This window comes from Mauremys reevesii, linkage group 3, assembly GCF_016161935.1.
Source record: "Mauremys reevesii isolate NIE-2019 linkage group 3, ASM1616193v1, whole genome shotgun sequence".
NCBI lineage: Eukaryota > Metazoa > Chordata > Testudines > Geoemydidae > Mauremys > Mauremys reevesii.
This window is the reverse complement of record NC_052625.1, coordinates 25,137,556-25,151,721: the sequence shown is the minus strand read 5'-3', so window position 1 is coordinate 25,151,721 and position 14,166 is coordinate 25,137,556. Positions and strand designations below refer to the sequence as shown.

The 14,166-nt window shown below is 43.0% G+C and overlaps 1 protein-coding gene across 7 annotated transcripts in view; it reads left to right on the top strand.

The window, feature by feature from the left end:
• The window catches only part of CCDC85A (coiled-coil domain containing 85A), a 181,700-nt gene that overhangs the window by 116,907 nt on the left and 50,627 nt on the right, over positions 1–14,166 (top strand). For 6 of the 7 annotated variants that reach the window (XR_005595404.1, XR_005595405.1, XM_039528174.1 and 3 more), the window contains exon 3: positions 8,582–8,658. The exons of the other annotated variant lie outside the window; for it this stretch is intronic. Coding sequence is in view for 4 of the 6 variants with exons in the window: in XM_039528174.1 (XP_039384108.1) it covers positions 8,582–8,658 (77 nt within the window). In the remaining 2 variants the exon portion in view is untranslated. The remainder of the gene's footprint in view (positions 1–8,581; positions 8,659–14,166) is intronic. 7 annotated transcript variants of the gene reach the window in all.

Below are 14,166 nucleotides of genomic sequence, written 5' to 3'. Positions count from 1 at the left end.
CTGTGTAATGAACAATGGTCACATATATATAGACACAACTGTTGTCAGCACAACTCAAACTCAGCACTTTAAGCACTAAAAACCAAAGCTCTAATGCTTGAGTTAAAGAAGGTGGTTTTTGCTGTCTAATTAGCAGACTGTTAGAGTCAGTTGGGCCAGTCACTAAAGGAAAACATGACCACATGCACTAATGGCTTATCCAAGGCCTATTGAAGTCAATGGAAAACCCACTATTGACTTCAGTTAGCATTGAATCAGCGCCTAAGCCATATTCATAGTATGAGAAAGCCCTAGTGGAAAAAACAGAACAAAGGGAAGCTGTCTTAAAAAAATAGAATTTAATGTGACATCCTCAACCATTCTAAAATGGAGGAAATCTAGTTTAAAGAACATTACAAAAGTATTTGATGTAGGGAGATCAGTCACAGACAGACTGAAAATGGATATTCTGTGTGATAAAAACAAGTCAAGAATATGCATGTGGGATCACATCAGGCTCTAACATAGTTTGACACAAACCAAAAATATCTAGCAGTTTCAAGAATTCTGATATCATAAGAGAAAAACGATCAGCTACATAAATACTGAAGTCCTCTAATAACATGTTAGACTAACTGATGCAGAATGAGGGCAGATTGTCTCATAATTTCTATAAAAACATGGTATTAAGTTTTTGAGGATAAATTACCACATATAATACACTGTTGTTATACAGATAATCAAGAATTTTAGTTTCATTCTCAGAATGGGGTGAGGCACAATGACTACACTTCCAACTATGTTAACAGCATGTGGAGCTGATGTAAAAAGGGAACATTTGAGGAACTGTGTGTGGTGAAACTACAAAGATTCTCATCTTCACCAAGCAGATCCAGTACATCTGAATACAGCAGATCCAGTACATCTGAATATACTTGCAGATTGGAAGGAGACTCTTAAGCGACTGTCTACACTACAATAAAACACTCGTGGCTGGCCTGTGTCAGCTGACTGGGCTCACAGGACTCAGGCTGCAGGGCTATAAAATTGCAGTGTAGATATATGGGCTCAAGTGGAGCCCAGACTCTGGGACCCTTCCCCCCTCACAGGGTCTCAGAGCCGGGGCTCTAGCCTGAGCCTGGACATCTACTCTGCAATTTTATAACCCCACAGCCGGAGTCCCATGAGCTCAAGTCAACCGACACAGGAAAGCAGCAGATGTTTTATTGCAATGTAGACATACCCTGTAAAACACCAAGGAAACAATCCTGTGTCTTCAGGGGTCTGTGAAAGAATATGAGAGGAGAGGAAAGTGATCAGGAACAGTCAGCATGGATTCACCAAGGGCAAGTCATGCCTGACTAACCTAATTGCCTTCTATGAGGAGATAACTGGCTCTGTGGATGAGGGGAAAGCAGTAGATGTGTTATTCCTCGACTTTAGCAAAGCTTTTGATATGGCTTCCCACAGTATTCTTTCTAGCAAGTTAAAGAAGTATGGGCTGGATGAATAGACTATAAGGTGGATAGAAAGCTTCCTAGATCATCGGGCTCAATGGGTAGTGATCAATGGCTCTATATCTCGTTGCAGACAGTATCAAGTGGAGTGCCCCATGGGTTGGTCTTGGGGCCGGTTTTGTTTATTATCTTCATTAATGATCTGGAGGATGGCACCCTCAGCAGGTTTGCAGATGACACTAAACTGGGAGAAGTGGTAGATATGCTGGAGGGTAGGGATAGGATACAGAGGGACCTAGACAAATTAGAGGATTGGGCCAAAAGAAATATGATGAGGTTCAACAAGGAGAAGTTCAGAGTCCTGCACTTAGGACAGAAGAATCCCATGTACTTCTACAGACTAGGGACTGAGTGGCTAGGCAGCAGTTCTGCAGAAAAGGATGCAGGGGTTACAGTGGATGAGAAGCTGGATATAAGTCAACAGTGTGCCCTTGTTGCCAAGAAGGCTAACAGCATTTTGGGCTGTATAAGTAGGAACACTGCCAGCAGATTGAGGGACATGATCATTCCCCTCTATTCGACATTGGTGAGGCCTCATCTTGAGTACAGTGTCCAGCTTTGGGCCCCACACTACGAGAAGGATGTGGAAAAATTGGAAAGATTTCAGCGGAGGGCAACAAAGATGATTAGGGGGCTGGAGCACATGATTTATGAGGAGAGACTGAGGGGACTGGGATTAGTCTGCAGAAGAGAAGAATGTGGGGGGATTTGATAGCTGCTTTCAACTACCTGAAATGGGGTTCTAAAGAGGATGGATCTAGACTGTTCTCAGTGGTACCAGGTGACAGAACAAAGAGTAATGGTCTCAAGTTGCAGTGGGGCAGGTTTAAGTTGGATATTAGGAAAAACGTTTTCACTAGGAGGGTTGTGAAGCACTGGAATGGGTTACCTAGGGAGGTGGTGGAATCTCCTTTCTTAGAGGTTTTTAAGGTCAGGCTTGACAAAGCCTTGGGTGGGATGATTTAGTTAGGGATTGGTCCTGCTTTGAGCAGGGGGTTGGACTAGATGCAGGGCCCGCGCAAGGATGTTTCGCGCCCTAGGCGAAACTTCCACCTTGTGCCCTCCCCCGTCCCCGAGCCCCAGCCTTGATGTGCCCCCCTCCGCCCTGAGGGCCCCCCCACGGCAGCTCCCCACTCTCCACCCTGAGGCACCCCCTCCCCTCCCCAGCTCACCCCTGCTCCGCGCACAAGGACAAGCACCCCGAGCACGCCGTCGCTGCTTCACTTCTTCCGCCTCACAGGCTTGCGGCGCCTAAACTGATTGGCGCCACAAGCCTGGGAAGCGGGAGAAGTGAAGCAGCTCACCCCTGTTCCGCCTCCTCCCCGAGCACGCCGTCGCTGCTTCACTTCTCCTGCCTCCCAGGCGTGTGGCGCCAATCAGCTTAGGTGCCGCAAGCCTGGGAGGCGGGAGAAGTGAAGCAGCCACGGCGTGCTCGGGGAGGAGGTGGGGCAGGGGTGAGCTGGGGTGGGGAGTTCCCCTGTGTGCCGCCCCCTTACTTGCTGCAGGCGGCCCTCCCCGCGCTCCCCTGCCCCAGCTCCCTTCGCCTAAATGCTGGCGGTGACCGGGGCGGCCGAAGATCTGGCCGCTGCGGTCGCTGCCGAAGAAAATGCCGCCCCTCAAATCCTAGTGCCCTAGGCGACTGCCTAGATCGCCTAAATGGTTGCACCGGCCCTGACTAGATAACCTCCTGTGGTCCCTTCCAACCCTGATATTCTAGTCTATGATTCTATGATCTAACAGCCTTTTCCATCTCCATTTGTTGTGCTCATGGCTTAAAAGAATAATACTATAATTGTAAAATACCTATTTATTTGACAGGGATCATATTTAATGAAGTAGAATGGAACTCCTTCAATATTGCTGCTTTAGTAGAACAAATGTCTACAAACAGAATATTGGACTATGGGAGAAGCAGAAGTAATGCAACCAAACATGAAGCTAGGAGTCCCACACTGGATCTGACCAGTGGTCCATTGGTGGGGAGAGATGGATCAGCATTCACATCGCACTCCCCATCAGTACTCAGCCCAAGCCAGGGAAGCTAATGATCCAACCAGCAGACCAAATTCAGTGATGAATCCTAGTCATGTGCCACCTGAGGCACATTGCACATAAACTAAAAGCTTGTCTACACTACCCGCCGGATCAGTGGGCAGCGATCGATCCAGTGGGGGTCGATTTATTGCATCTAGTATAGATTAGTATAGACACAATAAATCGACCGCTGAGCACTCTCCCGTCGACTCTAGTACTCTGCCAGAACGAGGAGTGCAAGTAGAGTCAATAGGAGAGCGTCATCTGTCAATTTACCTCAGTAAAGACTCAGTAAGTAGATCTAAGTATGTCGACTTCAGCTACGCTATTCACATAGCTGAAGTTGCATATCTTAGATCGACCCTGCACAGTAGTGTAGACAAGCCCTAAGAAGAAGTGGTCCATCTTCTCCAGTATCCTGTCTCTGGGTCCAAATCCTGTTTAGTTCTTGAGCAAAAACAAGTTGTTTGGTCTTATCCAAGTCCTCATTTGGCCGCAACATCACTGACGGGTTTACGCTGATATTCAGATCATAGAATCATAGAATATTAGGGTTGGAAGAGACCTCTGGAGGTCATCTAGTCCAATCCCCTGCTCAAAGCAGGACCAACACCAACTCAATCATCTCAGCTAAGGCTTTGTCAAGCTTTGTCATGACAATAGAGCTTTTACTGGTATTAATACAAATATTTTTCCATTATTTATTAGTTGTTTTAAGACTGAGGTAGCTCAGATCAGATGTGTTTGGGAGTTAATATTCTATATGTAAACAGCTGTGCAACCAAAGATTAAGATTTGTTTTGTAGTAAATGGAGATCTTTTGCCATGCATTAGAAATCCTAAGAACTACATGGATAATAAATTAATCTACTTAGAGAAGCATAAAACACAAATAGCTTTACTAATTACATCAGCTGAAAATCATCTTGTTTGTCCAATGATTATCAATTTGTCTTTCAAAACAATGATTGTCTGATATTTTGTGGTGGGGTAATTTGCCCCTTATAGGCTGTGAGCCACCTTGCCACGTGACATGGCCTTTTAAGGCTTTAAGGGTTCGTTATATGGACCTAATGGGGACAGAGAGAAAGTGGTCCTGGGAATAAATGATGCTTGGGAGGAAATCCTGTCATTATATCTTTAAGAATCTGAGGCCAGGAGTCTTTCAGAAAGGGCGGGAAAGGCTCCTCTCTCCCCTCCAAACAACTGGGAATGAGCTGGGAAAAGAGGTCCAGTATAAACGCTGTTTCCGCTCTCATGGCAGGTCAGATGCCTGCAGACACTGTAGGGAGTATATAGGCTCCTCTAAGGCCCTAAATTAGAAGCAATAAGACACCAGCAGGAGAAGGCTGCCTGCTAGATCCTCCTAGCCTAAGGATTAATTGAGGATAAAGGGGCCAGCAGAGAGAGAAGTTAGTTAACGCTCTACAGCTGGCAAAATTATAACCCAGCCCCAAGGAGGAGAGCTGGGGGAGCTCCTGCAGTAAGGAGAGACAGTGTCTGAAGCACAACACCAGCTCCAGAAAGGAGGGTATGGGGGCTCCTGAACTGGGACAAAGAGCTGACCGGGCCTTTTATTGGGACCCCAGCATGGAGATCTGGAGCAACAAAGTAAGTCACCCATTGTAGAAAACGGAATAAATCATTCCCCAGGAAGGGTGTTCATGTTCTTGAGCCAATCCAAGTCTGGTAATTGAATGAACACGAGGGTGGAGTGCCCTGGCAGGGCCATAAGAGGACATGGCTTACCTCTTGACAGATATATTAGAGCATCTTTCAAAATGCTAGACTGGGAAGCAACACTAATATAGCTCTGGTCACTGTTACAGCTACAGTTCTTGTAATGCCTTTGGCTGTGCTGCACTGAATATAGGGTGGATGAAATCCTGCTCCATAGCAATCATTGGGAATTTTTCCACTGACTTCAGTAGAGATAAAATTTCACCTCGGGTAATTTATGGTGTCCATTTTACAACATCACTTGAGTATATTAATTTATACTTCAATATATGTATTTGTAATAATGAAGGGCACCAGAACTACTCATTTCAATTAGCATTTGCTAGATCAGGCCCTTGGTATCTGACCTGATTGTTAGTATTAATGGGATTGGTAGGGTGATTAAAATCTTTCATACTATGGAAGGGTTGAAAAACTAGGAGATTTTACACTAGATGCTCAGATAGTGTACATCAACATTGACTTCAGTAGAGTAGATTTACACCAACTATGGATCTGGTCCTTAAGCTATAAAGTATAAAACAAAGAAATAAATAAGAGAGGTGAAAATCTTTTACAAATATAATATGTATGTATGTGGTGCTAGAAGGTGGTAGAGTAGAAAATGGCAGAAGCAAAAAGCATCAAGAGTAAAAGTGAATTCCAAAGACAATGGCGCAATGGCACGGGTTGGCAAGAGCATGATGTTCAAAAGAAGCAGCACTGAGTCCAGAAGCCTCCTCTTGCTGTGGAAATCTGCAAATCAACCCCCTTGAGAAGATCGTACTGTAGGAGAGGGAGGAGTACATAGTCTTACCCCAAGAAGAGTGTTGTTGGAAGGGACAAATGTACTGTGAACTACTTCCCAAAATAACTGCCCTTAAGGTGGGAAAGGTACTGCGTGAGACAGTTGTGAGTGCTGCTACCACAAGGGGTGGGTTACAGAGAATGAAGGAGGGTAATGAGGTGGGAGGTCCAATTAAAGGATGTGGTTAGTTTTGGATAAGCTTTGCAACTTCAGTGCTTATCTAAACCAAACTTTGGGACTCTTCAGACACTCATCCAGCACTAGTTAAAACAACACTTGCAGAGCACTGCATATAAAACCTCAGATTACCTTTCTCCCTCTGTTTTTATGTATAGTCCACTATCTCACTGTGTACTAATCATTTCTGACAAATGACTTTATATTGCCTTCATGTTCTGTAACTTCATATGAACTACATATGTTTGCATATTTTAAGGCAGGGTTTCTCAAACTTCAATGCACCGTGACCCCCTTCTGACTACAAAAATTAGTACACAACCCCAGGAGGAGGGACTGAAGCCTAAGCCCACCTGAGCCCTGCTGCCGTGGGTAGGAGGGCCAAAGCCTGAGCCCCACTGCTGCATGCCGGGGGCATGTAACCTGAGCCCCGCCACCCAGGGCTGAAGCCCTCGAGCTTTGGCCCTAGGCGGTGAGGCTTGGCCTTTAGCCCCGGGCCCCAGCAACACAAAGCCAGCCCTGGCGACACAATTAAAATGGGGTTGCAACCCACTTTATGGTCCCAACCAGCAGTTTGAGAACTGCTGTTTTAGGGCTTGTATTCATGGAGACACTCAGGAAAGTTAATCAGAATTAAATAAAGATATGAATTTAAAGTGGATTAGTTAAACTGTATTAAGCCCTCCCCCCCCCGCCGTGGATGCTCTAATTCAGAATTAAAATAGCCCTTACTCTACTACCTCCTCATAAGGGTGGTAAGTGAAACCTAGTCTACTAGAGAGACAAGGTGAGTGAGGTAATAGCTTTTGTTGGAAATATATTGCCTCACCAACCTTGTCTCTCTAATATCTTGGGACCAACATAACTACAACTACATTACATTCCCAGTCTCCTGTCATTTTTATTTCATGGATTGGCTGGTACGTGAAGTGACTTGGATATATTAGGGCGCTAGAGTGCCAAATGCACAGCTAATTTCAATCGGGGAACTCCAGTGAAGTCAGTAGAGCCATTGGGTCTATGCCAGTTGAACACCTGACCCAGTATGTCCACAGGCACACCCTTTCAAGACCAAAGAGCTAATTCTACACTCTATTCCATGAGTAGATGGCTGGTGTAATTCTAACTAAAGTCACTAGAGTACACCAGCATAAAAATGGTGTAGAGGATTAGTGAATCAGGCCCCAGAGAAGGGCTGACTTCTTCTGAATTAATAGGGGCTGGTAGAGTCAGAGTTATGCTCTTGTACTGACAAGTAGTCTTTTGTATTACAATTAAACTACACCTCATTCCATGAACATTTTCTTTAGAGGCAGTTTTCTACCTGCAGAGCTTCCATATGGGCCAAGATATGCATGGTCATCTGTATTGGAAAATTCTGATTTTTGGCTTTGGTTCTCCTTATGGACCAAATCCTGCTCCCATTTAAGTCATTAGGAAAACTGTTTGCTTCAGTGGGAGGAGAACTGACCATATGTGACTCTCTTGAGGGTGGAAGTGAGCCCATGGGATTGATGTATGCTTATTTTTTGAATCTCATACCTTAGGGAAATCCTGCTCTCCTTCTTCACCTGAGGCCAATGAAACTATTTGTGTGAACTGGGTGAGCAGGATGGGGTGAGCAGGATTTACCTCTGTGATTGGCTCTTGCTATAGAACAAACTCTTTTATCTCCATGCTTGTGCAAAAGTTACCCCATAGTTCACTGTATTATTCTTATGTTTCTAAAATTGTATGTGGTTACATAGCACTGCAAATTCAGAGAGCTTAGGGTAGGTATTAGCAGAAATTGATCTTCATTGCCTTTCTTCAGGACTTTTATTGTTTTGTAGTGTAGAAGCAAGTGCCTTGTCATTTAAAGCACTGGTTCTCAAACTTGGGCTGCCGCTTGTTCAGGGAAAGCCCCTGGCGGGCCGGGCCGGTTTGTTTATCTGCTGTGTCTGCAGGTTCGGCCAATTGCGGCTCCCACTGGTTCACTGCTCCAGGCCAATGGGGGCTGCGGGAAGCGGCGGGGGATGAGGGATGTGCGGCTTGTCAGGGCTGTCCCTGAACAAGTGGCGGCCCAAGTTTGAGAACCTCTGATTTAAAGTACAGTAGTTTAGACTCAAAATCAACAAGGAATTAGGCTGATTCTTCCAAGTCTTAATGTTTTAAACTACTTATAATATCAGCACTAGCTGATATTATCTTAGAGAGAAACAGAACTGAAGGTTGTAAGGTACATTTAAGAGGAGATATCTGCTGTGATTACACCAAATCAGAAATCTCCTGTCTTATATAGGCACTGATGCTAGTGCAGAAAAGCAGATCTGTGTGTATAATGTGAGTTTTTTCTTTTTAATTTTAGACTCAACCTTGTCCTATGTTAGGCAGCTGGAGGCAAGAGTAAGACAGCTGGAGGAGGAAAATCGCATGCTACCCCAGGTGGGTGACTTCCTGTTGATAGGAACAGTAGCTTCTAGCTAGATAGTAACACTCATATATTAGTGTTTAACCTCAGTGTTTTCTGCAGTGGGACACTGATATAATTGAACTCTCACAGTGATCAAAGGCTCTCATTACAGTAATCAAAGCCTCTGGCATCTTTTATTTTCATTTCTCACTGCTGATTATAGTGGAGCATTTCTACTGGTGCATTTGAGATGATGACAATACTTCAGAGCATTTTTTTTCCTTTACAAGTGTTGATACCTTGTAAGAACTCACGGGGGGCTGAAACTTATGTTATAATTAACAATTAAGACATTTAAAATTACAAACAGCTGACCTTTGACAGTCCTAGTTTCATCTTAAGAGTGAATTTCTGTCTTTATATCTTTCTAAAATATAAACCTTTTTTTTGGTGGGTCATATGTTATTACTGGGCAAAATGTAGCAAGTTTCAAATGCTATTCTGCAGTCAACTAAAAACATTACTTTGATTCAAAAATGGAAATGGTCAAGAACTTAAAATAATAAATTGCTTATTGTAATTTTTTGGGGGGGATGTATTAGGTGCTTAATGGGAAGACTGAAATTGCATTTTAAAAATAAACAAACATCAAGTGAATTGGAGTTAGCTCTCCTTGGTACATGCTTTTCTTTTTCTTTTAATTATTTTTATTTATTAGCAATGAATTAATATTTGCATTTTTCAAATATATGTTAATTTTTTTATTCACTAATGCATCTTGCTATTATATTTCATTTAAAATACTGTGGAAATCAGTAACTTTTCAAAATGAAATATTGTGTTCATTTAAAAAAATAGCCATGTAATGCTAGTTCATTGTACACCTCTACCTTGATATAACGCTGTCCTTGGGAGCCAAAAAATCTTACCGCGTTATAGGTGAAACCGCGTTATATTGAACTTGCTTTGATCCACCAGAGTGCGCAGCCCCGCCCCTCCGGAGCACTGCTTTACCGCATTATATCTGAATTCATGTTATATCAGGTCGCGATATATCGAGTTAGAGGTGTACTTACTCAGAATAAGCAACAAAGAATCCTGTGGCACCTTATAGACTAACAGACGTTTTGCAGCATGAGCTTTCGTGGGAGCTTTCTTGCATCCGAAGAAGTGGGTATTCACCCACGAAAGCTCATGCTGCAAAACGTCTGTTAGTCTATAAGGTGCCACAGGATTCTTTGTTGCTTTTATAGATCCAGACTAACACGGCTACCCCTCTGATACTTTACTCAGAATACTATCACTTGTATGTAAAATTGAAGATAGTGGTAAAGGGAAGGGGCAGCGATATTCATATACTCTGATTTAATCATTTTTATAAAGTATAGAGACAAATGCATTAGTTACAAGGATGGCTCAGGATCAGAGTTGGTGATGTCTTTGCTAAAGCAGATTTTAAGCAAGGTTTTGTCTAATAGTTAAAGGAGTGATCTTGGTTCTGTTCTTTGTTCTGCCACTAACTAGTTATGTGACCTTGAGCAATTCATTTAACTTCTCTGTACATTAGTTTATTCATCTGAAAAATGGGCATATAATACTTACCACCTGCAAGGGATAATGAGGATTATCATATATAAAATAACATTTGCAGAGCATTTGAGATGCAAGATACGCTGTGATGCAGAGTATTATTGTCTTGCCAAGCAAGATGTTCAAGGCAAATGAAAATGATTGACCTAAAAACATAATCTGTGATTTGTCTTGGTGTGGTGAAGCAGTAGTAGGAGATGGAGATAGGCCATTCACGAAACACTTTAGGGCCCAAATTTTTCAAGTTACTAGTGGTTTTGTTTGTCTCCATTTTGGGGTGCACACCTGAGACACTGTAAAGGGGTCTGATTTTTCAGAAAGTGCAGAACTCCCAACCTCTGAAAATCATGGCCCTTTAAGGTCTCTCATGTTGGGTATCCAAAATCACTAGTCAGTTCTAAAAATAGTGCCTAAAAGTCTACAATAGGGGCATTGGAGTTTTTGGTGGGGGGCACAAGCTGAGGGAAATGCAAGGGGAATAATTAAGTAGGCAACAAAGTCTGCATCTTGCCAAAAATATATGCTTTATGGTCAAATGTGTGGCTTGTCTTGGTTTGTTGGTTCCAGAAGCGAACCAAACACCTGTGAACACTTTATCATTAGAAATGATGAGAATGACATGTGTTGGCCTTTTGTAGCATGTCTGCTCCTCCTAGGAATTTCATTGCTTTCAGTACAGGAAGGAAGCACAGTGAACAGCTAACCCATTCTGCAGTCATAGGCATGTTAGTGATTCATTTATATGAGACAGTAGGGACCAAGCCAGCATGTTCTATAAAGAATATTCTGGGGCTTTCAGGTGAGTTGGTGAAAGACTCTTGTTCAGGCAACATTCTATCTGATCTGTTTTTCTATATTCAAAGTTACTAAGGTTAAAAAGGGCAATAGTGGCTAACCTTGTCTGTCTGGGTTGGTTGTCATTATGGGAAACATGGTAACTATACTATGGACACTTGTCAGGCTGAAACAGAAATAGAAAGACATAGAATGGGATTTTCATTTTCAAAAGCTCTCTCCACATTGGTCTAACTCTCTTTCTGATGAAGGCGATGGGAGTTTTATAAGGGTTAGGCTGACTCTCAGTGCTTTTGAGGATTCCACTCCAAGTGTACAACATCAAATGAAGTTCCTTTCCTGGTACAGATATAAAAACTCCACCTGTGTAGTGGGAAGGGAATGTCTTTTTGTAAAAACAAAAAACAACAACAAAACCCCCTGTTATTCAGTAGCACTCATCCTGCATGACAACAGGGATTTTAAAGCTCCAGGACTGTACATATTAGAAGAGAGTGAGAGAGATGAACTGTTATTGATACACTTGTTAATAGCTATTCTATCCCTCAGTGAGTATGATCAGTGCTATTATGATGCTTATTTTGTCCTGCCTGCTCACCCCTCTTCTTCTGCTATATCTCCTCTTTTTAAGCCCTTTCCTCCCCTGCCCTATTTCTCCTCTTCTAGATATGCATTACTCACAGGGGCGGCTCCAGGCACCAGCGCAGCAAGTGCGTGCCTGGGGTGGCAAGCCGCGGGTATGCCGAAGGCGCGGGACCAGTTGATCACCCACAGAAATAGGTGCTTGGGGCGGCAAAAACATAGAGCCACCCCTGATTACTCATACCAACTTGTAATGGTGTGACCATTTATACACTGCACAGAGCACAAAACTCCTTGACAACCTATTAGTTATCTTCCCTTTTCCTTTGCTTTTCTTGTCTTTTTCTTACATATTAGTTTTTATTTCAACCCCCCTCTACCTGTAACTTAAAGGTTTTATTAATATTTAGCAGCAGGCACCTCTTCAGAGAAAAGTGTTTCAGTGATGACATCTTCACTGTCCAAATTGAATTCTGAGCTCTAGTTTGCTGCACTATGACAAGAGATTACAATGGTTAGGGGAAAAAACAATAGGTACAGTGAGTCAATATTTCGGTCGGATCAGGGAATAGAAATGGTATAAAAATGCTTCTATTCATTTAAGACTGCAAAAGTCTCCCAACATTTGCTCTCATGTTGATTGCATTCTAGTACATTTAAGAGTTATGAGAAGCTGCAGACAAGTTGTAAATTTGCTTTGTTGATGGGGGCAGCAATTAGCATGTGTCATAAACAGATAGTTAAGGGTTAATGCCTCTTTTACCTGTAAAGGGTTAAAAAGTTCACCTAGCCTAGCTGACACCTGACCAGAAGAACCAATGGGGGAACAAGATGTTTCAAAAGGAAGGAGGGAAGTTTTCCTTTGTTTAGAGTTTCAGTTTCAGCCGGAGTGAAAAAGGTCAAGGAACCAGCCTCTTATCAGAGTAGTAAGTTTTAGAAAGGGATAAATAGGTTTATGTTTATTTTCTTTGTAACTTGTCTTGGTACCATTAAGGAAATTATCAAAATTTGGGTATTCTTGTGTGTATTAAGTTTTTGCCCAGGGAAACATCCTCTGTGTTTTGAATCTGTTGTCTGTGAGAGTAGCTGATATGCTAATCTCTCCCAGAGGGTTTTCTTTTACCTTTCTTTTCTTTAATTAAAAGCCTTTTTTCTTAATACCTGATTGATTTTTTCCTTGTTTTTAGATCCAAGGGGGTTGGATCTGGATCCACCAGGAGTTGGTGGGAGAAAGGAGAGGGGATGGTTAATTTCTCCTTGTTTTAAGATCCAAGGGGTTTGGATCTGTGTTCACCAGGGAATTGGTGAAGAGTCTCTCAAGGCTATCCAGGGAAGGGAATTAGTGCTTGGGAGTGGTGGCAGCGATACCAGATCTAAGCTGGTAATTAAGTTTAGAAGTGTCCATGCAGATCCCCACATCTGTACCCTAAAGTTCAGAGTGGGGAAGGAACCTTGACAGCATGTATTTGTTTTCAGATGGCAAACAAAAGATATAATCCAAACACATTCAATATATGGCCACAGATATGAGTTTTGGCAAAGAAACCAGATGCTTTCCAAGACTTACAGCATGCAAAAGGGTCTTCCTACCAGTTGTCAAACTACATTGGCTAGGCATAAGGAAACAGTATATTTTAGGTTAATATCAGTGCTTCTCAAACACACAAGTATGTAACAATGCTTGCAAGTGGTGCACATAGAGAGACACAATTTGGGCAAGGATGTTTGTGGGTGGTGTAATTCGAACCAAGAAAAATCTGGCTTATAATAAGACTCTTTAAGAGATCTGTGGTTTGGCCCATGGCTGTTCTGTGCAATTCACAGAAGCACAAAATATTTATGATGATTTTGGTGAATCAGAAAGAAAGCAGACTTAGGAAACAGTAATGTCAGACTTCTTTTCAGGAGATTCATGGTTAGCTATAATATTACTGGAAGAGTGTATCCAGTATGTATGTATGTTTAAGCAACTTGGTTTATACAGTTGTTGCCGGCACAGAGGCCCGAGGCGACAGCAACAGTGGTTCGTTGCCCGGAGTGCCTCGCTCCAATAGACACACCAGGGTGGAGAAGCAAAAACCAGGTTTATTTGAGCCCAAATAAGGTGCAAGGGAGACATAGCAATCTCAAATCCTGCACACAGATACAAACAGCTCTCTCTCTTTATACATGATTTTAGCTAAGCATCTCTATTACCCCCCACTACCTACCCCCCCCTCTACTCACCCCCCTCCTCCCCCTCGCGTTCCCATACAGCAAGCACATTATAAAGACTTGGCAGCAAACATATTATCTCGTTAGTAACTTTTCTTGACCGGTCATTCTGTTTCACTCCCTTCAGCCAGGTGCAAGCAGGCTGTATAATTGCCTCCTGGTACTGATAACTAGTTGCCACACATTCCATTCTTTCCATCTGGCCTGTGGGGTTAATTAAAGTCTAAACATGGAAGCGGTTCGGGCAAGCAGAGGCCTGATACAGGGAGCCTTCATTGGCACTGTTGTTTTCCACCCCTCTGTCAACACTGGGCCATGCCTGGTGACACCAACAACTCCCCCCTTTGAGAATACTCAAC